At 36.9% G+C, this 22,517-nt stretch overlaps 1 protein-coding gene across 13 annotated transcripts in view; it reads left to right on the top strand.

Moving 5' to 3' along the window:
• The window catches only part of Pdlim5 (PDZ and LIM domain 5), a 194,403-nt gene that overhangs the window by 114,048 nt on the left and 57,838 nt on the right, over window positions 1–22,517 (top strand). For 2 of the 13 annotated variants that reach the window (XM_045142937.1, XM_045142935.1), the window contains exons 6-10: window positions 1,902–1,916; window positions 4,427–4,444; window positions 4,907–5,079; window positions 5,433–5,469; window positions 6,001–7,088. In XM_045142937.1, coding sequence (XP_044998872.1) covers window positions 1,902–1,916; window positions 4,427–4,444; window positions 4,907–5,079; window positions 5,433–5,469; window positions 6,001–6,094 — 337 coding nt within the window. In that variant the 3' untranslated portion in view covers window positions 6,095–7,088. Of the gene's footprint in view, window positions 1–1,901; window positions 1,917–4,426; window positions 4,445–4,906; window positions 5,080–5,432; window positions 5,470–6,000; window positions 7,089–21,666; window positions 21,787–22,517 lie in introns of those variants that run through there. The other 11 variants (XM_045142931.1, XM_045142926.1, XM_045142932.1 and 8 more) reach the window with 7 other exon arrangements.

Raw genomic sequence — 22,517 nt, 5'->3', positions numbered from 1 at the left:
CCCACAAACCACTATTTGTATAGCTTTCAAACACTCTTAAGCATAAGTTCTTACTGAAAGATTGCAGTCGATTTTACAGCTGAGGAAAATGAGCTGTCTTCTAGAGATTACAACTTGCCTAGGACACAGGAAGCAGGAAGCATCAATAGGCCAAGTCATCTGGCTGCCAAACTGGCATAGTTTTCCATTGCTGTATATGGTGGGTTAATCTATTTGAGCATATTTTCTAAACTAGGTGGACATATTTTTGATCATTTTCAAATTGACATCTTTAGACTGAAATTAATTTCTGCTTGATACATTTCAACACAAAGCAGAACATTTCCCCCATGATTCCATGTAGACATAAAGCATTATTCCTCAATTTTAAACTATTTATTCATCTACAATTCTACATTGCTTAGGAGAGATTATGCTGTAAGACTATTTCCCTGCAGTAAATACAGGCAGCTTGGTGAGATCACCTTATTGCTGTGCCTTAGCCTCACTCAGTGGTGCTGAGTATAACTGACTTCAGTGTATGGCAATACATTCTGAAACATTGTCCACCATTCACATTAAAGCTGGTAGGCAAAGACTATAAGAGCCACAGGTTGTGATGTCATACTCAAGAGGCATTGCCTCACTCCCCCGCCATGGGGAGTACCAGCAACCTTACTAAGGAGGGGCCCCAGCAGAGGGGCAGGAAAGAGGGAAATGATGGTACCAACACATGATGTATTCATACTAATTATGTCCATAATAAAAAACGTGTTTTAAAAGAATTATATTTACATTGACACATTTCATTGCAGAATTGAAGTCTACAATGTCTTCTTTGACAAACTAAACAGAAGTGATACTTTGTTTTCTGTTTATAATGGAATAAAAATATATTTATTTTTAGTAATTGCATCCATATTAGACTATGTGAATGAGTTGTGTTGTGAAGTTCTCCCTCCTCAGGTATTATATTCCAAGCTCCTTACCACATCACAGCAGATGTACCTTTTTGGGCAATAATTATATCACTAACTATATACTTCCCTACTACTAGTTCTATAGTTCCTGGGACTTACTGTGAGCGAGGGTGGTAGTAACATGAGACAGAAAAGAGTGTGAAAAATGAGAACTCACTATTCATGAAGTACAGTGGTACTTCGTACATTTTCTTCATTATCACTACATTTAAAAAATTAAAATAGTTTAACATTCTCATGTGATCAGGATAACTTATGTGAGGAGATGATAGTTGTCATTAATGTTTAATTTTGTAATGTGAGACTAAAGATTTCTGGTTTTAAAAGAGATTCTAAGTGAATCTATTTCTACATGTTATGTTGAGTTACTTTATTCCCTATCTTTTGTTAGGAACATAATAAGAAATTGGGTACATTATAAAGTACGTTTTATAAAACATAAACATTTAAGGTTAGGAAAGGTGGTGCATGCCTTTAATTCCAGTATTGGATGCAGAGGTAGGACTTCAAGGCCAACCTGGAACTACAGGTTGAGACTCAGGTCAACCTGGATGAGAGTGAGACCTTGTCTTGGAAAAGAGAAACAAAACAAAACAAAACCCCTAAACATTTGAAAATGGATCTCTTTGGAAGATTCAGTGAATTGGGACTTGAACTAGCATTAATGCATACATATATCATTAGCAGTGTTTTGTGGGATGTAAATAATAGGTAAAACTGTTGTTCTAATAATAGCAGTGCAGAATTTTGACTAACATTTGTGCATTTTGTCTGTCTACGTTTGTATGATTATTCTAGAGCATGACATGTGTTTAACATCATTATTTAAATTATTGTTTTGAACTTTGTTGTTTCTTTTTTTCTCCCCCGCCCCCATCTTTTCTCCATCTTGCTTGGGACACATCTTCTCTGTCATCCCTGTTTTGTATATTCCTCCTTCAGTAACCCTGGCACCATGTAAGTACTTCATTAATGGTGTGTTCTATAATTTTCTTCATTGTCTTTCTGTGACTTTTCATCTTGCTTTCAGCTTACCAACATCAGACTATTTTCTTAGTATAACCTAATTATAAGAATAGTTAAAAATATTCAGGAGGGTAAGAAACATGTCTTTCATGTGAGAGGACTTCATACATATAAATCAGTGAGTATGCTTGGAATGCCCACACATCTGCAGTGGAAAAGCTTCAAAAACCAATCAAAACAGGGTCGATAGCATTTACGGACAGTGTCCACAGGAGTCCGTGTTTGTATTGGAGCCTCCCTTCTTTTACACATTAAAAAAATGTGATGTGAATGAGCTTGCTGATTTCTAGGGTTCATATTTTGAAGATAACTTACTTGCTCTTGAGAGTTACCCTTACAGTGTATTTCAAACAAATGTTCAAAAATACAATCTTCTTTTATCATAATCATCTGAGTCAAATTTTAGAATCAGAAAGCATGAGGTGAATGCTAAAAAATTACTCACTTAATCCAAGAGTTTAAGCTGTGGTAAATGCCAAGTGTGATATGTACTTTCTATAAACATGTCTGGGGCAACTACTACTTAAATGCTATTTTATTATTCTTAGTGTGAAAGTTTGATGCCATTGCTTTTATGGACAAAACTTTTACAGAGGATAAAAAAAGACATACTTGAGATTGGCATCGTTTAAGAATAAACAATACTCACTGAGTAATTGAAGGGAAGTTTAAACTGTGGTGTGGTTTGTTTGTTTGTGAGGCAAGGTTTCATTCTAGTTCAGACTGACCTGGAACACACCCTGTACCCCAGGGTGACTTTGAACTCAAGGCGATCCTCCTATCCTAGCCTCTTGGGTGCTGAGATTATAGATGTGAGCCACCACACCTTTCTCCTAGAAATTTAAACTTAATATGTTTGCTAGATATAAATTTTTCAAGTACTTACATGAAATAAATGCTGTTATACTCATGTAAAAGGCATGGGTTTATGAAGTAATTTCTTCTTATCTTCTGCTTTCATTAAAAAGGCTTAACTCTTCATGTGTGTCTCTATGTGCGCAAGCATGTATGTGGAGGTCAAAGGATAACTTTGGATGTTCATAACTGGTGATGGTGGTGGTGGTGGTGGTGGTGGTGGGTGTATGTATGTAGGTCTGAGCACCTTGGGTGTTTAAATATTTGTGCGTGTCTCTGTGTGTGCAAGCATGTGTGTGGAGGTCTGAGGATAAGTGGATGTTAGTCTTCACATTCCAACCTTGTCTGAAGCAAGGTTTCATGTTCACTGCTTCATCCATCTGGCTAGCTGGCCCAAAAGCGTCTGAAGATTCTCTTGTCTCCTTCCATTACACCGTAGGAACACTTGGATTACAGCTGAACACTACTCCTTCCCTGGCTTTACATAGTTCTGGGGATCTGACCTCTGGTCCTCATGCTTGCACAGCACATGCTTTATTTGCTGAACCAGCCCCTAGTTTTGTAACTTTTTTGTCTATTCTGCAAGGACTAGATTTTGGTCAGTATATATTAGTGAAAACTTGATGGATATTTCACTTCTTCAATCATGAAATATTACCATGAATTATAGTGCATCTTTCTATTTTGTGCACAAAATTTGTGCAAAAAATTGTGTTATTTTATATGTAGATGACCCATACTTTTAGAGCATGGCTCGCAATTATTATTCAGTCATAAAAATACGATGATTTTATATGGATCAGGGGACAGTTTCTATACATCCTCTAACTTATTTGTCAGATCCAACTTGAAGATGCAGTTTGCATTTCTCAAATGGGAAAGCTGAGACTACACGGTGCAGTGCTTCAGACTATCTGTGTGGCTCCAAAAGCCAGTGCTGTTAGCTTTGATTATGTTGTGTACTTCACAGGGAAAACTCCAGGGTGTGGCGGCGTCTTTGAAATGATTAAGGTCATATGGTGTACTGGGAGGCACTGTGATTTTGTAGTGGCAAGTTAACCTGCCATGTCTTCCCACCAACATCAGGCCACATTTACTGGCTCAGACTTTGGGCCAATATTCTGCTGTTTAGACTTAACATTCCTTTGTCTTGTTGGAACTTAAACTCACAGCCTACATTAATTTGTGTTTGATTATATTGAGAAAAGTGGATAATATTTATTGTTAAACATATCTTAGGATGCTAAAGTATGGTTGTTATAAAGTGCTTAATATTTATAATTTGCTAATAAAATATGTATATTCTTAGTAAAATCCAAATGTTTGAATCTTGTAGTTAACATGCTTTTGATATACAATATAACACCTAGTCCTCAACAAAATGCTACTTTATTTTAATCTTAGGATCAGTGGGATAGATGTAGCTAAAAGCTTACTTCTGAAGAGTAATAGAACTAAGATTTCAAACTGTTTGATTCTGACTGCTGTCAACTTTGCATTTTCTTGTGTTCTTTATTCCTTATTCTTTTCCTTTCCTTTTCTTCATGTTGGGAATCTTTCTTCTGCTGCCTTTCTTCAATTAAAAGGAAAATCCCACCTAAACGGTAATCTTTCTTTTGAGTAGTCTTAGCTTTAGTTTACACTAACATGTAGATTTATTTTACTGATGAAATTAGTCTGTGCCGGGCATGGTGGTGCACGCTTTTAATCCCAGTACTTGGGAGGCAGAGGTAGTAGGATCACCTTGAGTTCAAGGCCACTCTGAGACTCCATAGTGAATTCTAGGTCACCTGGGCTAGAGTGAGACTGTACTTTAAACACCCCTCGCTCCTGAAAAAAAAAAAAAAAAAAAAAAAACCCTAGTCTGTTAGATGCTTCTTTCAACTGGTATGTGCACAAGTAAATTACACACACACACACACACACACACACACACACACACACGCACATATATATGACATTGAGGATTAAATATATAAATTTTAAACAGTGTCTTAAGGTATATTTTATTCTCTTAATGTAATTTCTGTTTTAATTGTGTTTTTTTTTTCTCTTCTGACTTTCAGCCCACCAAGAAAACACATTGTGGAGCGCAACACAGAGTTTTATCACATACCCACTCACAGTGATGCTAGCAAGAAGAGACTGATTGAGGATACTGAGGACTGGCGCCCACGCACTGGAACAACTCAGTCCCGTTCTTTCCGAATCCTCGCCCAAATCACTGGGACTGAGCATCGTAAGTGACCTTCCATGTGGTTTTTAGTAGATGAATGTTCTTTGCCCAAGAGAGTAATGTCTACACTTACTGGCATTAGTGGAAGACAATCCTGGGAGAGTTTACTTTTAAATTACCATATATATAACATGGATACTATAAACAAGATTCAAGTCTTGTTACATTGAGAAGAGTAGGGGGAGGAAGAAAGCAATACTGGCAGTGTTTTATAGACGCATATAAAACATCTTATGAGTTTGGTTTAATTCTTCTATGCGACTTGGACAATTGATGATATTCACTAACATAGGCAATTGTTTAGGTGGTTTTAAAGTTGAAAAAAGGAAACTAATACTAGATGTTATGTATTGCAGTGAAAGAATCTGAAAATGACAATACGAAGAAGGCAAAGTAAGTTTTCTATCTTTTGTGAATTGAATGCTTTCCTTCAGTGAATGGTCTAAACATGTGTTTCTGTATTTTCAAGTGAAATGATATGGCATTTTGTCTTTTCAAATAGAAGCTGAGCATTTAACCTTGATGCCTTTAGTGTGATCTAAATGTACAATCTACAGATTTTCATGTTGGTAGCTATTTTCCATATTTTGTCAAAGGCATATTCTCTTTAGTATTGAACTAACAAGCGGGCAAAAAGGTGTGCTGGAAATGCCTTGCTAACAGGATGTGTCTCAAGGATGAGATCTTGTGTTGTCTGAAATTCACTTTCTTTGGGGCATAAAAACTTATTTCTAAGAGGGCTCTGTTCACTAATTTCTGTATTTCCAAAAGTATTCTGCCTTTAAACTCTTTGCTGTTTAACAAAACAGCTATGTGAAATTAAGCTTTTATATAAAGCATGATTTCTGCATGATAGAATTAGTTTAGAATTTTTTTCTTTCTCTTTCTTATGACTCTTCTATCACTCTGTTTTTATTTCCACAGGGAAAAGATACCCCTTCACGTCTTTAGTCCCAAATATACAAAATTACGTGACTGGCACCATGAAGTTTCAGCACGTGCTCTTAACGTACAGTGATTCATGAGCCTTGCTTCCCCCTACCCAAAGCAGCCAGCACATATCTTTCATTCACTTTTTCTTTTTCAATTTCACAGCAAAATCTGTATGAAATTTGACATATGAAAACTAGAATTTTTTCTATACTTTTCTAACAATTTCCTGTTATGAAAATGAGAAAGATGAACATGTTTTGTGCAGTTGGTAGCTCACAAATGTAAAACCAAAGAAAGGAAAAGAGACTAGATCTATTCAATGTATTTGCATCTGTTTTCATTGTTGTTAATGATAGTTGTTACCTTGGATGAAGAATTGTTTTTGTAAGTTGAATTTGGTTCATCAGTCAAAACAGAGGAAGTTGGGCAAATGATGTCCTTGTCTAACTTGCAAAAATAGTTCCTTTGTTATTATATATCCCATTACTTTTAAGTTGATTGTTACTGAATGTTCAAAGTTTATTGTAAATTATTTTAAATAAGCAAACATGAGGAGGCAAGATTTAACACACATTTTATTAGAGTTCATTGTAGGCTTAAGTATCTTTTAATTCGGGTACTATTCAGATAGCTAAATGAACAAGAGGAAGCCAAGTTTGGACCCTAAGCAAAGAAAGAATTCTGCCCTTGCTTGCAATGAAATATAGTATTCTTTTGGTTTGGATAGTTTCAAAATCCTGTTTTCTACCAATGGAAATGTATCCAAGCTGGTAGATGTTTTTACGGTGTACCTAATTATAGGTGTCAACTAGTAAGACACATAAAAAGATAGCTTTGTTTCATTTTTAAATTAGAGGAAAATAACATAAAACAAGTTTCAGTTGAAATGATTCTGATAAGCTGCTGTGTGTTGCTGCTGTTCTTAGGAAGCTATGTTTTGGGCAATACACGGAAGCTAAATATCTGACCAGAATTGCTTTCTGCCTTGTAATATAATGTATTATATATTAGCTCTTACTTCAGTGATAAATGCATTTTGAAGCTTCGAAAATTATTGTAATAAAGTTGTCTTTACCTTAGCTTTGTACTTGTTTTGTTTCCTTGAAGTTGATAACCTATCATCCAAGACTTGTTACAAATCACTTCAGTCAAATAAATGTCTTGACATTCATGTAAAAAAACATTTTAATTTCATAAAGTCACTAAAATATGAGTGTAAAGCGTGGCAAAGGCCATGAACTTTTTTTTTCTTCCTTAACATGTAAGTAATGTAAAAGCCAATTCATCATGGTATGACAAAGAGTCAATCTCTATATAAAATGATTACTGAGGTTCCTTATATACAGTGAAAGGTCAATTTTTACTTTTTCAGGTGTTCTTCACTTCTGTGTCACTACAGAATAGGACGACTGCTTGATGATAAGTTGGAGCAACTAACATTAATTTCAGTTAGTCATTTGTTATTGCTTAAAGTTTAGACTGCCAAGTATATTTAAAAATACTTGTAGGATTTATCTATGCTTCTTCCCTTTGCATTTATGATACATAAGATGTTCTTGTTTTACTATCACTTTGCTACAGATATGAAGAAGTCTTGCCACTTTGCTTGTGCTTTTATGATGGGGACTTGAGTCCTAGTTGTTACTGTGTCTCTGTGTTCAGTAGAAAGTCGTCTTTCTTAAACCACACTTTCCTATACCTGACAATTATTTTTTGATTTGAAAAGATAATGTCTGAAAGAAAAGATGGTAGAGCAAACATGGTATTTTCATCCAAGAAACAACTTTATAACATACTGCACCATACATAGAACCATCAGAAAGAATTTTTCTCTACTATATAGATTTTGCCATATTCCTGGGTTTTTTAATTGTTTTTGTTTTATTTGTGTATTTATTAGATGCTGTGGTAGAGAGAGAATGGGTGTGCCAGGGCCTCCAGCCATTGCATACGAACTCCAAATGCATGTGCCACTATGTGCATCTGGCTAACGTGGGACCTGGAGAATTGAACCTGGGGTCCTTAGGCTTCATAGGCAAGCGCCTTAACTGCTAAGCCATCTCTCCAGCCCCCATATTCCCATTTTTAACATGATTTTTTTTTCCAGACAAGTGATTTCCCATCACTCAGTTTATCATGTATTTAAAGTTATATGAATCTTAACCATTTATTTGCTGTATTTGTTCTTTGAAGTGAATAATTACTGAGAATTTGAATGCCAGACATTAAATCTATGTGTTGATGCTATAGTGAATAAATTTGATAATCACAGGTAATTTTATTACTAGGGCAGTAAATAGTTAATGAGAAAAATATGTAATTTAGTCAGGGCAGAATTTCTTGAGAAATGTGATCCTCTGAGGAGACAACCTTTATGTTCACACTTGGGAGAGGTGAAGAAGTGCTGTGAGGTGGGCATCAGTGTTCCTGCAGACAGGTGTGGACAAGTCTGGCAAGTACTGATCAGAGAGAACTGGAACTGCACACCTGGGATATGTAGAAGGAAACAAATAAGAAAACATAGTTCTTGGGCTAGAGGGATGGCTTAGCTGCAAAGCCAAAGGACCCTGGTTCAATTTCCCAGGACTCACGTCAGCCAGATGCACAAGGCAGTGCACGCATCTAGAGTTGTTTGCAGTGGCTGGAGGCCCTGGCATGCCCATATTCTCTGTCCTTTCTCTGTCAAATAAATAAATAAATATAAAATGCTTTTTAAAAAACATAGTTCTTATGCAGTTATATAAATAACTTATGATCCTAATTTAACCACTTCAGTAAAAGTCAAAAGTAAAGAACCCAAGGACACAACTGCTTAGTTAGCCCTGACTGCTGTCACTGTTTTAGCCACTGAAGACCTAGGAAAGGAAGGCATATGTTCTGTGTGCTTGAAACAAGCAGGGCACTCAGGATATCCTGGAGAGGACACACAAAGCTGTATCAAAACAAAACTTAATCTTTGAAAATTTGACTACCCAGCACTTCTACTCTGCTCCCATGCAAACAACCACGCTATTCTAAGAAGTCTTGAAAAGATGAATTCAAGTGCAAGGAAGTTTTTTTTCTCAAGTAAAGAGTGTGTCTTTCTTGGTAACATTGGAGTCTAGGCTTAATGAATGCATGAAATGTTTAGAAACGAACTATAGTTAGAGCTGTATCCATAAAGAAACAAAACAAGAACCTTGCAAAAGAAGAAGAGGATTGAGTATGTAGAATCTTAGAAAGTAGTACTTAAATATTATGATTTGTATTTTGCACTTGTGCTGTGTATGTGTGTGTTGTATGTATGTATGTATGTATGTATGTATGTATGTATGTATATGTGCAGGTGCATGCACCGCATACACATGAGTGTGGAGAGACCAGAGAAGAATGTGCATGCCCTCTTTTTATTGCTCATCCACATATTGTTGAGACAGAATCTCTCCCTTACTCTGGAGCTACTGTCTGCTAGTGATCCCTAGTGCTTCTCATGTTTCCACCCCCTGTGAACCTGGGTTATAGATGTGTGTGACCATGACTAGCTTTTTATGTGGGTTCTGGGGAGTGGAACTTGGTGAGACCCTCATACTTAAGAGCCAGTGCTCTTCTCTACTGTGACACCTCTCCAGCCCATGTTGTACTTTTCTATAAGCAACCTTTTAGGTGCATGCATTTCTCATCAATTTTATTTGAGCATTTCTGATTTCTGTACATTTTTAGAAAGTTTAACTCCAGGTTTCTTTGATGCTACTGCTGAGAGGCTTTTGGAAGTGTATTAGATAAAAAAAACTGCTTCATGAGGACGGGGGAAAATGTATTAAGTGTCTTATAAAGTGCTAAATAACCCTTGAGATGAAAAATTGTCCAAAGTGACAGTGGTTTGCTGAGAATGACTGGGCCGGGTGCAGATAATCCTCTTTTAGAGTTTTCTTACTCCTCTTCACACCACCACCCACATAGTCTTAAATACTGTGCAATCTCTCCACCCCTATTCCATAGTGGAAATAAGCACACTTCTGAACTAGCATATGACAAAGTATCTACCTCTGTTGACACTTTCATATCCAGTTTCATTGATGGATATTCACCTACATGTCTTGACTTGCAGCTAGAATATGAACTTTTAGAACATAGGTGTCTTCATTTAATAATAACAGGGCACAAGAGGCAGCTTTCTAGCATTTCTTCTTGCATGCAGTACTGATTAAGTAAAAATCTATACATTCAAGGGAATGGTTCATCTTGAAGGTGGATGTTAGCATTGCCACAATTCTTTGTCTCTGTTTGGACCCAATTTAGCCTTAATTATCAGTTTAGAAGACCTATGACCAGCGCACTCACACGGACGCTTTGGGCTTCAGTATATGAATTGATACAGTTCAGTCCAGAACTGCTCCAACTGTCTTTTTGTACTTGAAATTTATTTGACAGTTGAGCATTTCAGAAGTTATTCTTTAGCAGACTCACTGACTGCCTTGGGCCAAGTTCTAATAGTGTGCCCACTCCTTTGGTTCTCATTTTTTTGCTTTGGAAGACAGTTATCTGTCTCCAAGCTATGCATCCCAAACTAGAGTACAAACTGTTTGAATGTAAATATTTTAGTATTCCCTACCCGATTTGGCACTAACATTTACTGATGCATTTCATTGCCCGTTTCTTCAGTTCTTGTTAAGTTCAAATTTTAGAAAAAAAATGTTTACAGCATGGTGTAGCAGTATTCCAATTATAGATTCAAAATAAGGTCTAATTTTCATAAAAAAAACAATACTTAATTTTGAAAGTAAAGTGGAACCTAGCTAAGTTAGTTGGAAAAATTACTGTGCCCCTGGTAATATTAATTGCCAAAAGTTGACATGTTGTTACTGGAAGGTTTGGAAGAATTTTGTCATTAAATATGCCTTTGTTTCTTTCTTATTTATGTTTCTGGAGTGGTTCAGCATGAACAGTGTGGTGACACCTGGGAAAATAACCAATCTGAGAAATAGAGAAAATAGTCACTTAGTGATCTGATTGGAAAAGCCAACAGAAGTAATGTTGTCATTCCTGTTCAAAGTTAACATGGGGGCTGGGCAGATGGTTTAGCAGTAAAGTCATTTGCCTGTGAAGCTAAAGGACCTAGGTTTGATTCCCCAGAATCCACTGTGGCACATGTGTCTGCAGTTCATTTGTAGTGGCTAGAGGCCCTGGTGTGCCCATTCTGTCTGTCTCTCCAATAAGTACATAAATAATAATTTTTTTTTAAAGTTAACATGGATTTCAGAGAAATAGTACTAGGACTGGGTTGTAGTCTGTTGGTAGAGTCAGTCTGTGCTTCAGCATGTGTGAGGTCCTGATTTTGGGCCCCAGCACTGCAAATATAAACAAGGCAATAGCTATCATATTAGTGACATAATAGCAGTGAAAATCTCTGAGAATAGTCATGTGCCCTACTGGAATATCCTCTTAAAGGTTGTCTATAAAAATAAGTAATATCCATGTGACATCTAGCTGATGGCCTTCAATCTTGTTTTTCGGGACTCAGAGAACTGGTCCTAGATTACTTCTGAACAGAAACATGTCACCTTTCTTGTCCTTGCCAGCTTAGAAAGTTAAATAACAAAAATACATCAAAATGCATTATTTTACTTAAATTTTTTTAAAAAAAGTGCACAGGTGAGTATGACCCCATAAAAGAGATGAAAAAGAAATTTGACAACTGATAGTAAATTTTCATTATTGATGTATTCAGAAGCATACTGGTCTTGTTAAATATCCTCATTAAGGTTATTTGTTACACCAAATTCCTGTTTCATACGCTATGCAAAAGAAGTGGAAATTGTTTGAGGATATAATCCCATTATTTTTATGGTGTCAGAGTAACAATTGATTTAACTCCTAAAGATGATGGCAGCACCTCCACAGCAAGCTGAATTTTTAAAATTTTTATTATTTTTAGCTTTTTGTTTATTTTTATTTATTTATTTGAAAGTGATAGGCAGATACAAAGAGAAAGAGGCTGAGAGACAGAGAGAGAGAGATTGGGCATATCAGGGCCTCCAGCCACTGTAAATGAACCCCAGATGCATGTGCCACCTTGTACATCTATCTGGCTTACATGGGTCCTGGGGAATTGATCCTCAAACCGCGATCCTAAGGTTTCACAGGCAAGCACTTAACCGCTAAGCCATCTCTCCAGCCCAGCAGTCTGGTTCTTAAAATTAATTTTAAAAATAGCCAAATGGAATCTCTCAGTGGATACTATGTTATAAGCATTCCTGAAAGGTATGTTTTCCTGTCTGGAAAAAGATATTCGGTCAAAATATACTTATATAAGCAGATATTTTTGTCAGTTATCATTTCTGTCAGTGGGCAAAATGTGGAAAATTTGTGTTTAATCTGTCTTCTATGTTTTGTTGTTAGATTATACTGTTTTGTTGAAATGGTGGATTGGTGACTAGTGCAATTGTTGCCATCTACTGATCATAAGTAATCATTACACTGAGTTCCTTGTGAGAAGTAGTGCTTAAAAAGAATGAATCCAGAAAGGAAGGGAGGTTACTTAATAGGTTGATATTGTATGTAAGTACAGTGATTGTTACGGGGAGGTAATATGATGGAGAATGGAATTTCAAAGGAGAAAGTGGGGGGGGGGAATTAACACAGGATTTTTTAATAATCATGGAAAATGCTAATAAAAATTTTAAAAAAAGAATGAATTCAGAAATGTATTTTTTAACTACTCTGTGTTTTTCACACATAGATTTATTTATTTATTTTTGTTTAATTATGGAAACTTCTATGTTTTTCCAAGTTAATCTTGAATTATAACCACTAATAAAGATATTTTTCTAAATATTTATATTTTAATATTCAGTCTTGACTTTTCTAATGTAGAATATGTGCCACATTTCTTAGAATTTTATTAGATCAGGAATCCTTAGTGCCTCCATATTCACTTACTTAAGGCAGTTCTTTCATGAGGCCACAAAATAATCTTGTATGTACTAAAATCCAGTATCAGAAGATGACCCTTGCAGTTTAATTTTTTAAATTCAGAATAAGTTACAAGTTGATAAAAAGGACTTTAGGACATGGATGATTGGTAATCTTTACCTTCTGCCTTTTGCTGCTAGTCAGGTTCACAGATTTTAGTTACACTGACAGTTTTGAAGACCAAGTTTCTCTGCTCTTATGCTTAAATGAAGGCCTATTTATTATAATGGTATGATTTTATAAAATAATTTATAAAATAAATGATAGGAAATGCCATTTTAATTTTTTGATTTTCAAATTGCATGTATCTTAAAATCAGTTCCATTTGTACATATGCTCTCCTGCATTTCTCTGTTCTTGTACCTACTATAAGATACCTGTTGCCCCTCTGTTTCATGATGGGTTTCATATTACAAATACACCTAATTCCTTGCTTTTGACTCTGAATTTATTTCCCTGAGAGAAGACTATATTAAAGCAAGCATAGCTCCTGTGGAATTTTTGAGGTAGTACGACACATTTATTTTGTTTTTCCCCATGGCTTACTCTTTACATTGATAGTGCAGTAATTCTTAAGTGATGTTTAATTTCTGAAAGATCTTATGACCTTAGGTAGCTGTATATTCTCATTGGACTGATGAATTTGAAGTTTAATGTAGAAAAGGAACACTTTTAAACAAACTTGGTGAACTCAAAGTTGTCCTACATCAGAGTAATTAAATACTTGATTATGTTAAGAAATTGTACCTATACTAATAGTATGAAAAAAAGAAAGTAAGAAGAAATAAAGAATGGTAAAACATTCAGAAAACATTAATCCAGAATAAATCAGTGAAAACGAGAAGTAGTGTTGTCAGTTGTGATTGTGAAATCAGCGCTCATTGTTGAAAGACACAAGCCAACAAAATAACCAAACTCAGAAGCACCATTGGAAAAGTTTGGTTGCTTCACCTCTGGAAGGAGGTAGTGCCCAGCTATAAAGTGATTCTAAGATTCTCTCTGGTAATTGTTTTAAGGCAATGATTTATAGCCCTGAACTTTACAGAAGAGGCTTGGTGAGTAGCAATACCTTTATTTTTCTTTTAAATCTTGGGGAATGGGAAAATTTTGAACATAGGAAGAGGTGAATAGAGTGCAGTTTTCCAACAAAGAAAGTTCAACTTCTTAATCAAAAACTAGCCTGAACTTGAGATCACCTGGAGAGCAAACCTATATGGCATTCTTAAGTATCCTGGTGGGAGAGATGAGAAAAGATTGACAAAATGGTTAAGATACCAAGTGAGTTCTCCAGAAGCAGATTGCTGTGATGCATGTTATGATGCTTGGGGAAATGGCCACTTTAGCAAGTCATCAAAGAAAGACTCTTAGTATGTCCATAAATTCAGTAATGAGATGAGATCAATGATTGTCAGGACTTTGGGTTCATAACAGATTGGTAGAGTTTAACCAAAGCATATCGCTTAAAAGATGAATCAGTGACATGGATGAAGATCTGCACACCTGCCACCTCAATTTGCAGGTATTGTGAAGATATAGCATACACCTTTAAAAAGCAGATTGTACTTCAAAACATATTAGGAGGGCTGGAGAGATGGCTTAGCAGTTAAGCGCTTGCCTGTGAAGCCTAAGGACCCCAGTTCGAGGCTCGGTTCTCCAGGTCCCACGTTAGCCAGATGCACAAGGGGGCGCACGCGTCTGGAGTTCGTTTGCAGAGGCTGGAAGCCCTGGCGCGCCCATTCTCTCTCTCCCTCTATCTGTCTTTCTCTCTGTGTCTGTCGCTCTCAAATAAATAAATAAAAAATTAAAAAAAAAACATATTAGGAATTTAGGGAAATACCCAATTCTACTAGAAAAGAAAGATGAAATTTAGTGTAACTATGTGCTATCTGAATCAACATTGTGCTCCCCAGTGACACCTGATGCAAGAAAAGATGTTACCCGGATAACACTCTTTGTAGCGCAAAAAAAAGTGAAAATAAGCATACATTTTATTGCTTCTAGATTTAAGGCATACAAGTTGTCCTGATCTGTAGTAGTAAATGCTGCGTGGCATATTATGCCCAATTCTTTTTTTTTTTTTTCTTTTTTGGTTTTTCGAGGTAGGGTCTCACTCTTCTGGTCCAGGCTGACCTGGAATTTACTCTGTAGTCTCAGGGTGGCCTTGAACTCACGGCAATCCTCCTACCTCTGCCTCCCGAGTGCTGGGATTAAAGGCGTGCGCCACCACACCCGGCTATGCTCAATTCTTGATATTACTCTCTGATAGTTTTGTAGGTAATCTTCCTAAAAATCAACCAAGAAATTATCGGGACAATAAAAGTATCTTTGGGTCAGAGGTGGTTATATGAATAATTTATACTAACTGATAGTACAGCTGTTTCCTTAACCCAAGTCCACAGCTGTGTCTTGTTCCCTGAATATTCTGCCTTAATTTCAGACCTCTAGATTAGCATTGGACCAAGTTCATGTTTAGTTCATTTAGACCCCCCCTTATCAGTGGGTTCCTCATCCATGAATTCAACCAACTATACTTCTAAAATATTTTTCATATTTGCTGCATGTTGACAGACCTTTTCTCTAGTTATACAATATAGTATTTGCATAGCATTTATACTGTGTTGGATGTTGTAAGTAATCTAGAGCCAGGCACAGTGGCATGCATCTGTAGTTTCAGTCAGCTACTTGAGAGGATGAGGCAAGAAGATTCCCAAGTTCAGGATTGGCTTGGGCAACCTAGCAAGGCTCTGAATAAAATGAAGAACAAATGTAATCTACATATATGTTAAAACATATGTGTGCACTAGTTATAGGTATCTATTATACCATTTCATAGGAGACTTGAGAATCCTCAGATACTGCTTTCCATAGATGTCATGTAACCAACAGCCCTATGGATTCCAGGAGATACCAACCACTTTTCTAGGTGCTAGATCATAGCATAGTCACAGTGCTGTCAACGACTCTCAGTCTAGAAGAGCAGGCATGCAATCAGTGGTCAGTGTTAGATTACATTGTATATAAATAATACTGGCAATGTGATGAATACAATGGCAGGAGGAGACAAGTAAGACCAGTAGACACAATGTAGAGGAAAAAGATTCTTGAGCTGAGACATGAATGACCACAAAGAGCAGTCATATAGGGTCTGATTTCCAGACAGGGAACTAAAAGTACCAGAATCCTGGGACTGATGAGCTTGTTAAGCCCAAAGAGCTTACTGGAGGCTATTATTAAGCATAGTAAAGAAAGCAAGAGAACAATTGAGTGAAGTAGCCAGAAACTAGATTCTTTATTGCCTTGTGTTAAGGAAGTTAGATTCTCCCAAATATATGATCAGCTCATGACTACTGTCTGTGGATGATTGTGAAAGACCGTGCTTACTAGTATGAAAATTAACTGAAGTGAGGGATAATGCACCATGGAATTACTAAAGGAGAGGGTGGGAACTGGATGGGTTTGTATTTTAGAAGAACTGACTGGGTTGTAGAAATATTGGGGGAAGATGGAGAATGGGATATTGATGTTCTTTCTTTTAGTAACAATTCAATTCACTTAATAAGCTAGTGGAATCAAGATATAGAAACAGGTACTGGTGTGCTTAAAACCTAGATTTTAGTCATGCTGTATTTCATGGAATGTGAGAGTGTTGGCTAAGGAATTCCAAACCCTGAGGATTTGCTTCAAGGAAATAAATATATCAATGAAGTGAAGCAAGCAAAAGCATTTACTCTGTGGTTTAGCATACTGACAGTTCAGTCATCAAGAAAGACTATAGGAGTAGGATAAAAAGTAAAGTGGTAAGCTAAAGCCCCTGGAGGGTGAGGCAGAGACAAGTCAATGAGATGTTGGTAGTGAGCAGTTTAGGGATGGCATTAGCCTCAAAGCATGTGGGGTTTGAAGGATTGTGGATGACTGACGCAGTATTAGAAAGAGTAATGAGAAGGCTTATTCTGTCTGCAGGCTTCTAAGAATGTGGAACATGGGAGAAAGACAATTTTTGCTGAAGGGACTGCAAAAAACGGGAGGTGGGAAGGAGATTGCTCTTTTGGATTTGTTTTTAAGGTATTGTGCCTAAAACATGTCAGAGGTATTATATAAGGCTAGAGAGGTATTACACAATGCCAGATTAGGTAGGGTTTGGTAATGAAGCAAGAGAGAAAATAGTTATTTCTGCAACAATTGGTAAAGAGTTATTGCTGGTAATAGTCTAGGTGGGAGAGGATGGAGCAGTGATAGGATGGGTGAATGAGTTCAAGTACAGTTTCAAGTTGAATAATTAATTGGGACATAGTGATGGCACTTCAGGTGTTGAGAGAGCTATTAGAGGTAAAATGTTTCTTACCAGGTTTCCAGTAATAGCAAGCTCATCCGTTTTAGCAATGTATTTTGGGAAAGATGTTAGGAGTGTTTATAAAAAGTTAACTTATTCTATATGACATCTATAATGCAACATCTATAAAATATTTGGAGGCTATTCAAACTGTTGTATACTGCTCACAGTAGAGAAATGAGAAATTTAGGGCATTGGTCTAGCCATTATGTTTAAATCTATGAAAGAGTGTGTCACTCTCCCAATGATGTTCAACTGCTAGCATCCAGAGAACTCTAAGAGACTGGAAGTAGCCAGTGAAATAGTTCTAAAATGGAAGTGTGCAGGGTCATGGCACTGAAGGCAAGAAGAGGAAAAGAAGTCAATTGGGTCAGATACTTAAAATTAGTAAAGATGATTGCACTGCGACATATGTAAAGCTGCCAAACACATGTAGCCAAAGGAGGATAGCAGCGACTAAGAGTGGGAGGAAGCTGATGTTTAATCAGTACAGTATTTCAGATATGCAAGATGAACAAGCTTTTATTTCACAATACTGTTAATACAGAGTGGGAACATCACCCTGCCGATAAAGTACTTGCTATGCAAGTGTGAATAACTGAGTTTGGATCTCCAGAACCCATGTAAAACCAAATGCTATAGTGGGATTCTAAAATCCCAGAAAGCCCACAGAGAGATGGGAGGCAGACATAGGAGAATCTTTCAGAAGCTCTCAAGCCAGCTAGCCTGGCAAGCTTAGTGGTATACAATGAGAAACCTTGCCTCCAACAAAGTTGAAGGTAAAGACTAACAGCCAGGTGTCCCGTACTTCCACACACAAGCTGTGTCATGTGCTTGCCTGTACTCATACACATGAACACATATGCACACACCCCGAAATAGTGTGAATATACTTAGCTCTACAAAACTACACTGGATACAGTGGTTCAGATTGTAAAATTTATGTTCCATGGTACAAATTGCCAGTGTAATTTAGACCTAAGTAGTCATTAGTGACCCCACCAATAATAATCGATTTATAGAGTATTGGGGGATGAGCCACAGATGAGATGGTTGAAGTGTGGCAGGTGAGTACACTGGCTTCAGTTGAATGAAAGTGGGGCTTCGGAAAACAGAAGGGAAAGGTATATTGCTGCTGTTACTGTTCTCCACTTTGGAAAAGGATACAGGAAACCTAGTAAAGGAAAGAGAAGGGTCAGCTGGGGCTCTTGAGAAAATGGAAGGAGTACAGCATGTGGGTATCATTTGATAGTTGTCATGACTGGTGCTCATGAAGACCTTGTGCATGGTGGAGATGGTAATGCCTGCATTGTCTCGACAGATTGTTTATATGGGACAGAGTGAAAAGTAAAGGCGCAGTACAGAAAAAGACACAATCCAAAAATCATGTTATTGTTCCCGAGAAAAGCATGGCAAAGGCTGCAAGCCAGATTTTGCAGATTTATCTCGGAGGGATATTTTCATACCTCTCTGGTGAAAGTCTTCTAAGCAGCAGACAAAGCAGAAAGATCGACTGCCTTAGATGTGCTGTTAGAGCTGCTTGTAGCCCTAAAAGGAGTGGGTACTGGGGAATGTCAGAATGAGAATACATACTGATGTGTGCTCCATGGTAAATAAGGTAGTATCAGGGTTTGTCATAAATGTAATTAGAAATTATTATTAACATTTTGTATGGACACATCATGTGTTGTTACCCTCTTTTCCCTTGTCCCTTTCCCCACTTCTCTAGGGACCCTCCTCAGTGGGGTTGCACATACTCCCTCTGGGGTTGTGGGTTATGCATTGTGGGAGCAGCATTGTGAGGATACTCAACACTTACCAAAGCGGGTATCCAGAGGCTCCTAAGATGCATTTACTGAAGTAGTTTACTTAAGACTCACCAACCATAGCTCAGGATATTTTGTGCAAGAGGGGCCAGAAAGATTTGTAGGAGCCACAGGTTGAGATATCATTTCCAGAGGCATTCTCCTCCCCTAAAAATAAATGTCATATTTTTAGAGACTGGCTAAGTAACAAATAGGTCACCACTGTGCATAACATATGGGAAACCTCCCAGGTGTATCTGTTTGGAAACTTGATTTTAAGTATTTTATGAGTTACATAAACTTCGTTTTCAAGTTTTTCCAGTCAGCATAGATAATGTAAGTATTGGAAAGTTTCACTTCAATGCTTTGTGTAAACCTTTTCTCTTGACCAGGTGTGGAGATGCACACCTTTAATCCCAGGAAATAGGAGGCAGAGGTAGGAGAATTGCCATGAGTTCGAGGTCATTCTGGGACTATAGAGTGAGTGCCAGGTCAGCCTGGACTAGAGTGAGACCCTACCTCGAAAAGACAAAACAACCGCCACTACCACCACAACAACAAAACATCCAAATACTACTTGTTATTTTAATAGATATTGGAAATCCTTCAGCATTCTCCTAAAATATAACAAATCTTTATACTATATTAGTAGGTTTATTTAAGTATCTTTGGAATAATCATAATTTCTGTAACTGCATGCGCTTTCTTAGGCAGTGATATCTATGTAGCTTAACTGGGAAGTGTGTACAGAAGACAAAGATACTCTGACAGATACAAGTATTATTGAGTTCTATATTTGAATGCAGTTAGGTTTCTCTCACGCATTTACTAAATATTGGTTACAGTAAGCATGCTATTATACTTTATATAAGTAAATATTTTGGCCCTCACTTGTAGAAACTTCTACTGAAGGAATCTGAATGTAAATAAATAGTCACATGAAGTTTTACAACAACAAATTATATGAAAAAAAGTATTATGAAAGCATATACAGCTTAAGGTGGTTTGGGGAATCACAGAGCCCTTACAGAGGAGGTGACGTTCAAACTGAGCCCATAAGGGTGCTCAACAATTAGCCCAATGAAGGTGATGGAGTCAGGAGTAAAAACAAGAAGTAGCAGTCTGCAGAGGTCTTAGGAAAGAAGATACAAGGCCTGTTTCAAGAAGAGATGGAAGGCCAGGTGGACAGTGAGAGAACTCCAGAGGACATGTAGCCTGGTTGGTTATCTGTAGAACAATGTTAGAAGGCCTAAGAACACACGTGATAGAATTTGTGTATCGAAAGGTGCAATCTGATAACCATGTGGGAAAGTTATTCTCTAGGACAAAACTCAGAAGCTTTTCTCCCCATAAATGTCCAAGTCAAAAATGATAATGTGCCATACTCAGCTCTCCGTGTAGTATGAAAGTAGTTATAGACATGTAAATGGTATTCCAGTAAACTCATATATATGTCTATCAACCTCTGAATTTTATATTTTTGTGTGTAATATCATTATAAAAACCATGTAGAAAGATGAAAACTTCTTAGCTTATAGACCACACAACAGGAGGTGCTGGTCATCTTTGGCCTTTTGCCTGTTGTTTACCGGCTTATAGAATATTTTATATTGTTTTGACTTTTTCTGCCGACCTTTCATTTTATTTCTTTGTGCCCTTTTCTCAAGTTGTTTACTTTTGTCCTAGCACTTTGGTAGTGTGCCAATATTAGATGAAAATTGAGAAGATAAGCTCTCATTTTTAATTTCTTAGTGTCGTATTTAAAATGTAAGAATCAGTACAATATGACTGACCTATTCTGTTTTTGTTAATCTATTGGATTTTAATAAAATGGGTAATTTTGTATTTTCCCAGTTTATTTTTCTCTGAAAGATGTTAATTTGGTCCTTTTTACTTTTAAGCCTGGCACAGAGTTATTCATTTTTTGCTTATCTAGTAACAGTTCTTCTAAAATTCTGGCATTCCGAAGAAAAATTGATACAGATATCAGAAAAATAAAAAAAGTGACAAACATTCAGAGCACCATGGCTGTATGCACCTCTTGGCTGTGCAACAGATAAAATACTTTATAAACATCTAGATGAACAGCATCCATATAATGTCAGATCTACAAAAACAGTTAGAGTGGAAATTCCTGTAGTGCCCATTCCAGGCTGCTGAAGCACAGGATGCTGGGCACCACTGTAGGTGAGAACAGTGCAGGCTGGCTGGGTTCAGGTTGACTCAGACTCTCACTATTTGAGTGGTACTAAAAAGCTGATTAAGTTGTTGGAGCCTGAGTTTTGTTAAGGCATTCAAAATGCATGGTCAATGAGTAGGAATACCATCTGTCTTTCTCCTTTAAGCATAGCCCTTTATCACATGGAAGTAGCCCTGCTGAAGGGTTTGGGGAAGAACAATCCATATTTGGTGATGGTAGGTAGGAGTATTAGTTTTAGTTTTAATTTATTATAGGTACAAAGTTAGAAAATGAAAATCAACTAGAGTATTCCCAGAATTTGATTAAAAGATGGATACCTGTATTTTCATTAATATTTCCTTTGCCCTGTTTCTTCACTTCTGTAAACTTAGGTGTGACAGTTCTGTGGAAGACCCGCTTAAGCATGGACCTCACCCACCCACCACTCCCTGGGTGTTAAATATTGCTAGTCAAGTAGCCACCCTCTCTAAAGTAGCAGCTGCGTGTTCTAGGTAGAGTTTTTCCTTCTTGTCTAAGTTTCAATGCTGGTGATATACTTAAATACTAAATTGTTTGAAAGAAAACGTGATCATTAATTCTGGACTAACATTATTTAAGAACCATTAGAGTTCAGTATCAGAACAGTATTGTATATGTTTTGGTTTGGTCTCTAACTGCTAATATAGAATAAGGAAATCTTTGTCTTTTCTTATTCACTTTGAGATTTGCTGAACTATCTTTCTGAGTTTTTCAGTATATTCTAAATTAAAGCATTTAACTCTTAAACAAGGCAGAGATACCATAGTACGTTACAACTGTCTACATATATTCTAAAAATTGTAGGAAACTAATGTGCCATCTTGAATATGCTAATAGTTATTTTACATTGTTTGCTTGTACACTATGATGAAAGAAATTCATTAGTTTCTTTTTTTTTTCCTAATGAAGCAGAATAATATATCAGATGCATTTTTTAGCTTCTCCCTAACCCTTCCCCAGACAGGGTCTTATTCTAGTCCAGGCTACCTGGAATTCATTCTGTTGCCCCAGGCTGGCCTTGACTTCATGATGATCCCATTACCTTGGTTGGCCTCAGGGAGCACAAAGACTAAAGGCTTGCACCACTATACCAGACTCTTAGCTATTTTATAGCTTGCTAATTCTTATTCGCCATTATTTTTCCCCAGTCGTTATCTTTGCCTAAAGACACAGTGATTCAGAACAAAGTTGAATCTCATCAAGC

The sequence above is a fragment of the Jaculus jaculus genome, chromosome 2 (assembly GCF_020740685.1).
Source record: "Jaculus jaculus isolate mJacJac1 chromosome 2, mJacJac1.mat.Y.cur, whole genome shotgun sequence".
Classification (NCBI taxonomy): Eukaryota; Metazoa; Chordata; class Mammalia; order Rodentia; family Dipodidae; genus Jaculus; species Jaculus jaculus.
The sequence above is the reverse complement of the archived record's forward strand: the minus strand, read 5'-3'. Positions and strand labels throughout refer to the sequence as shown.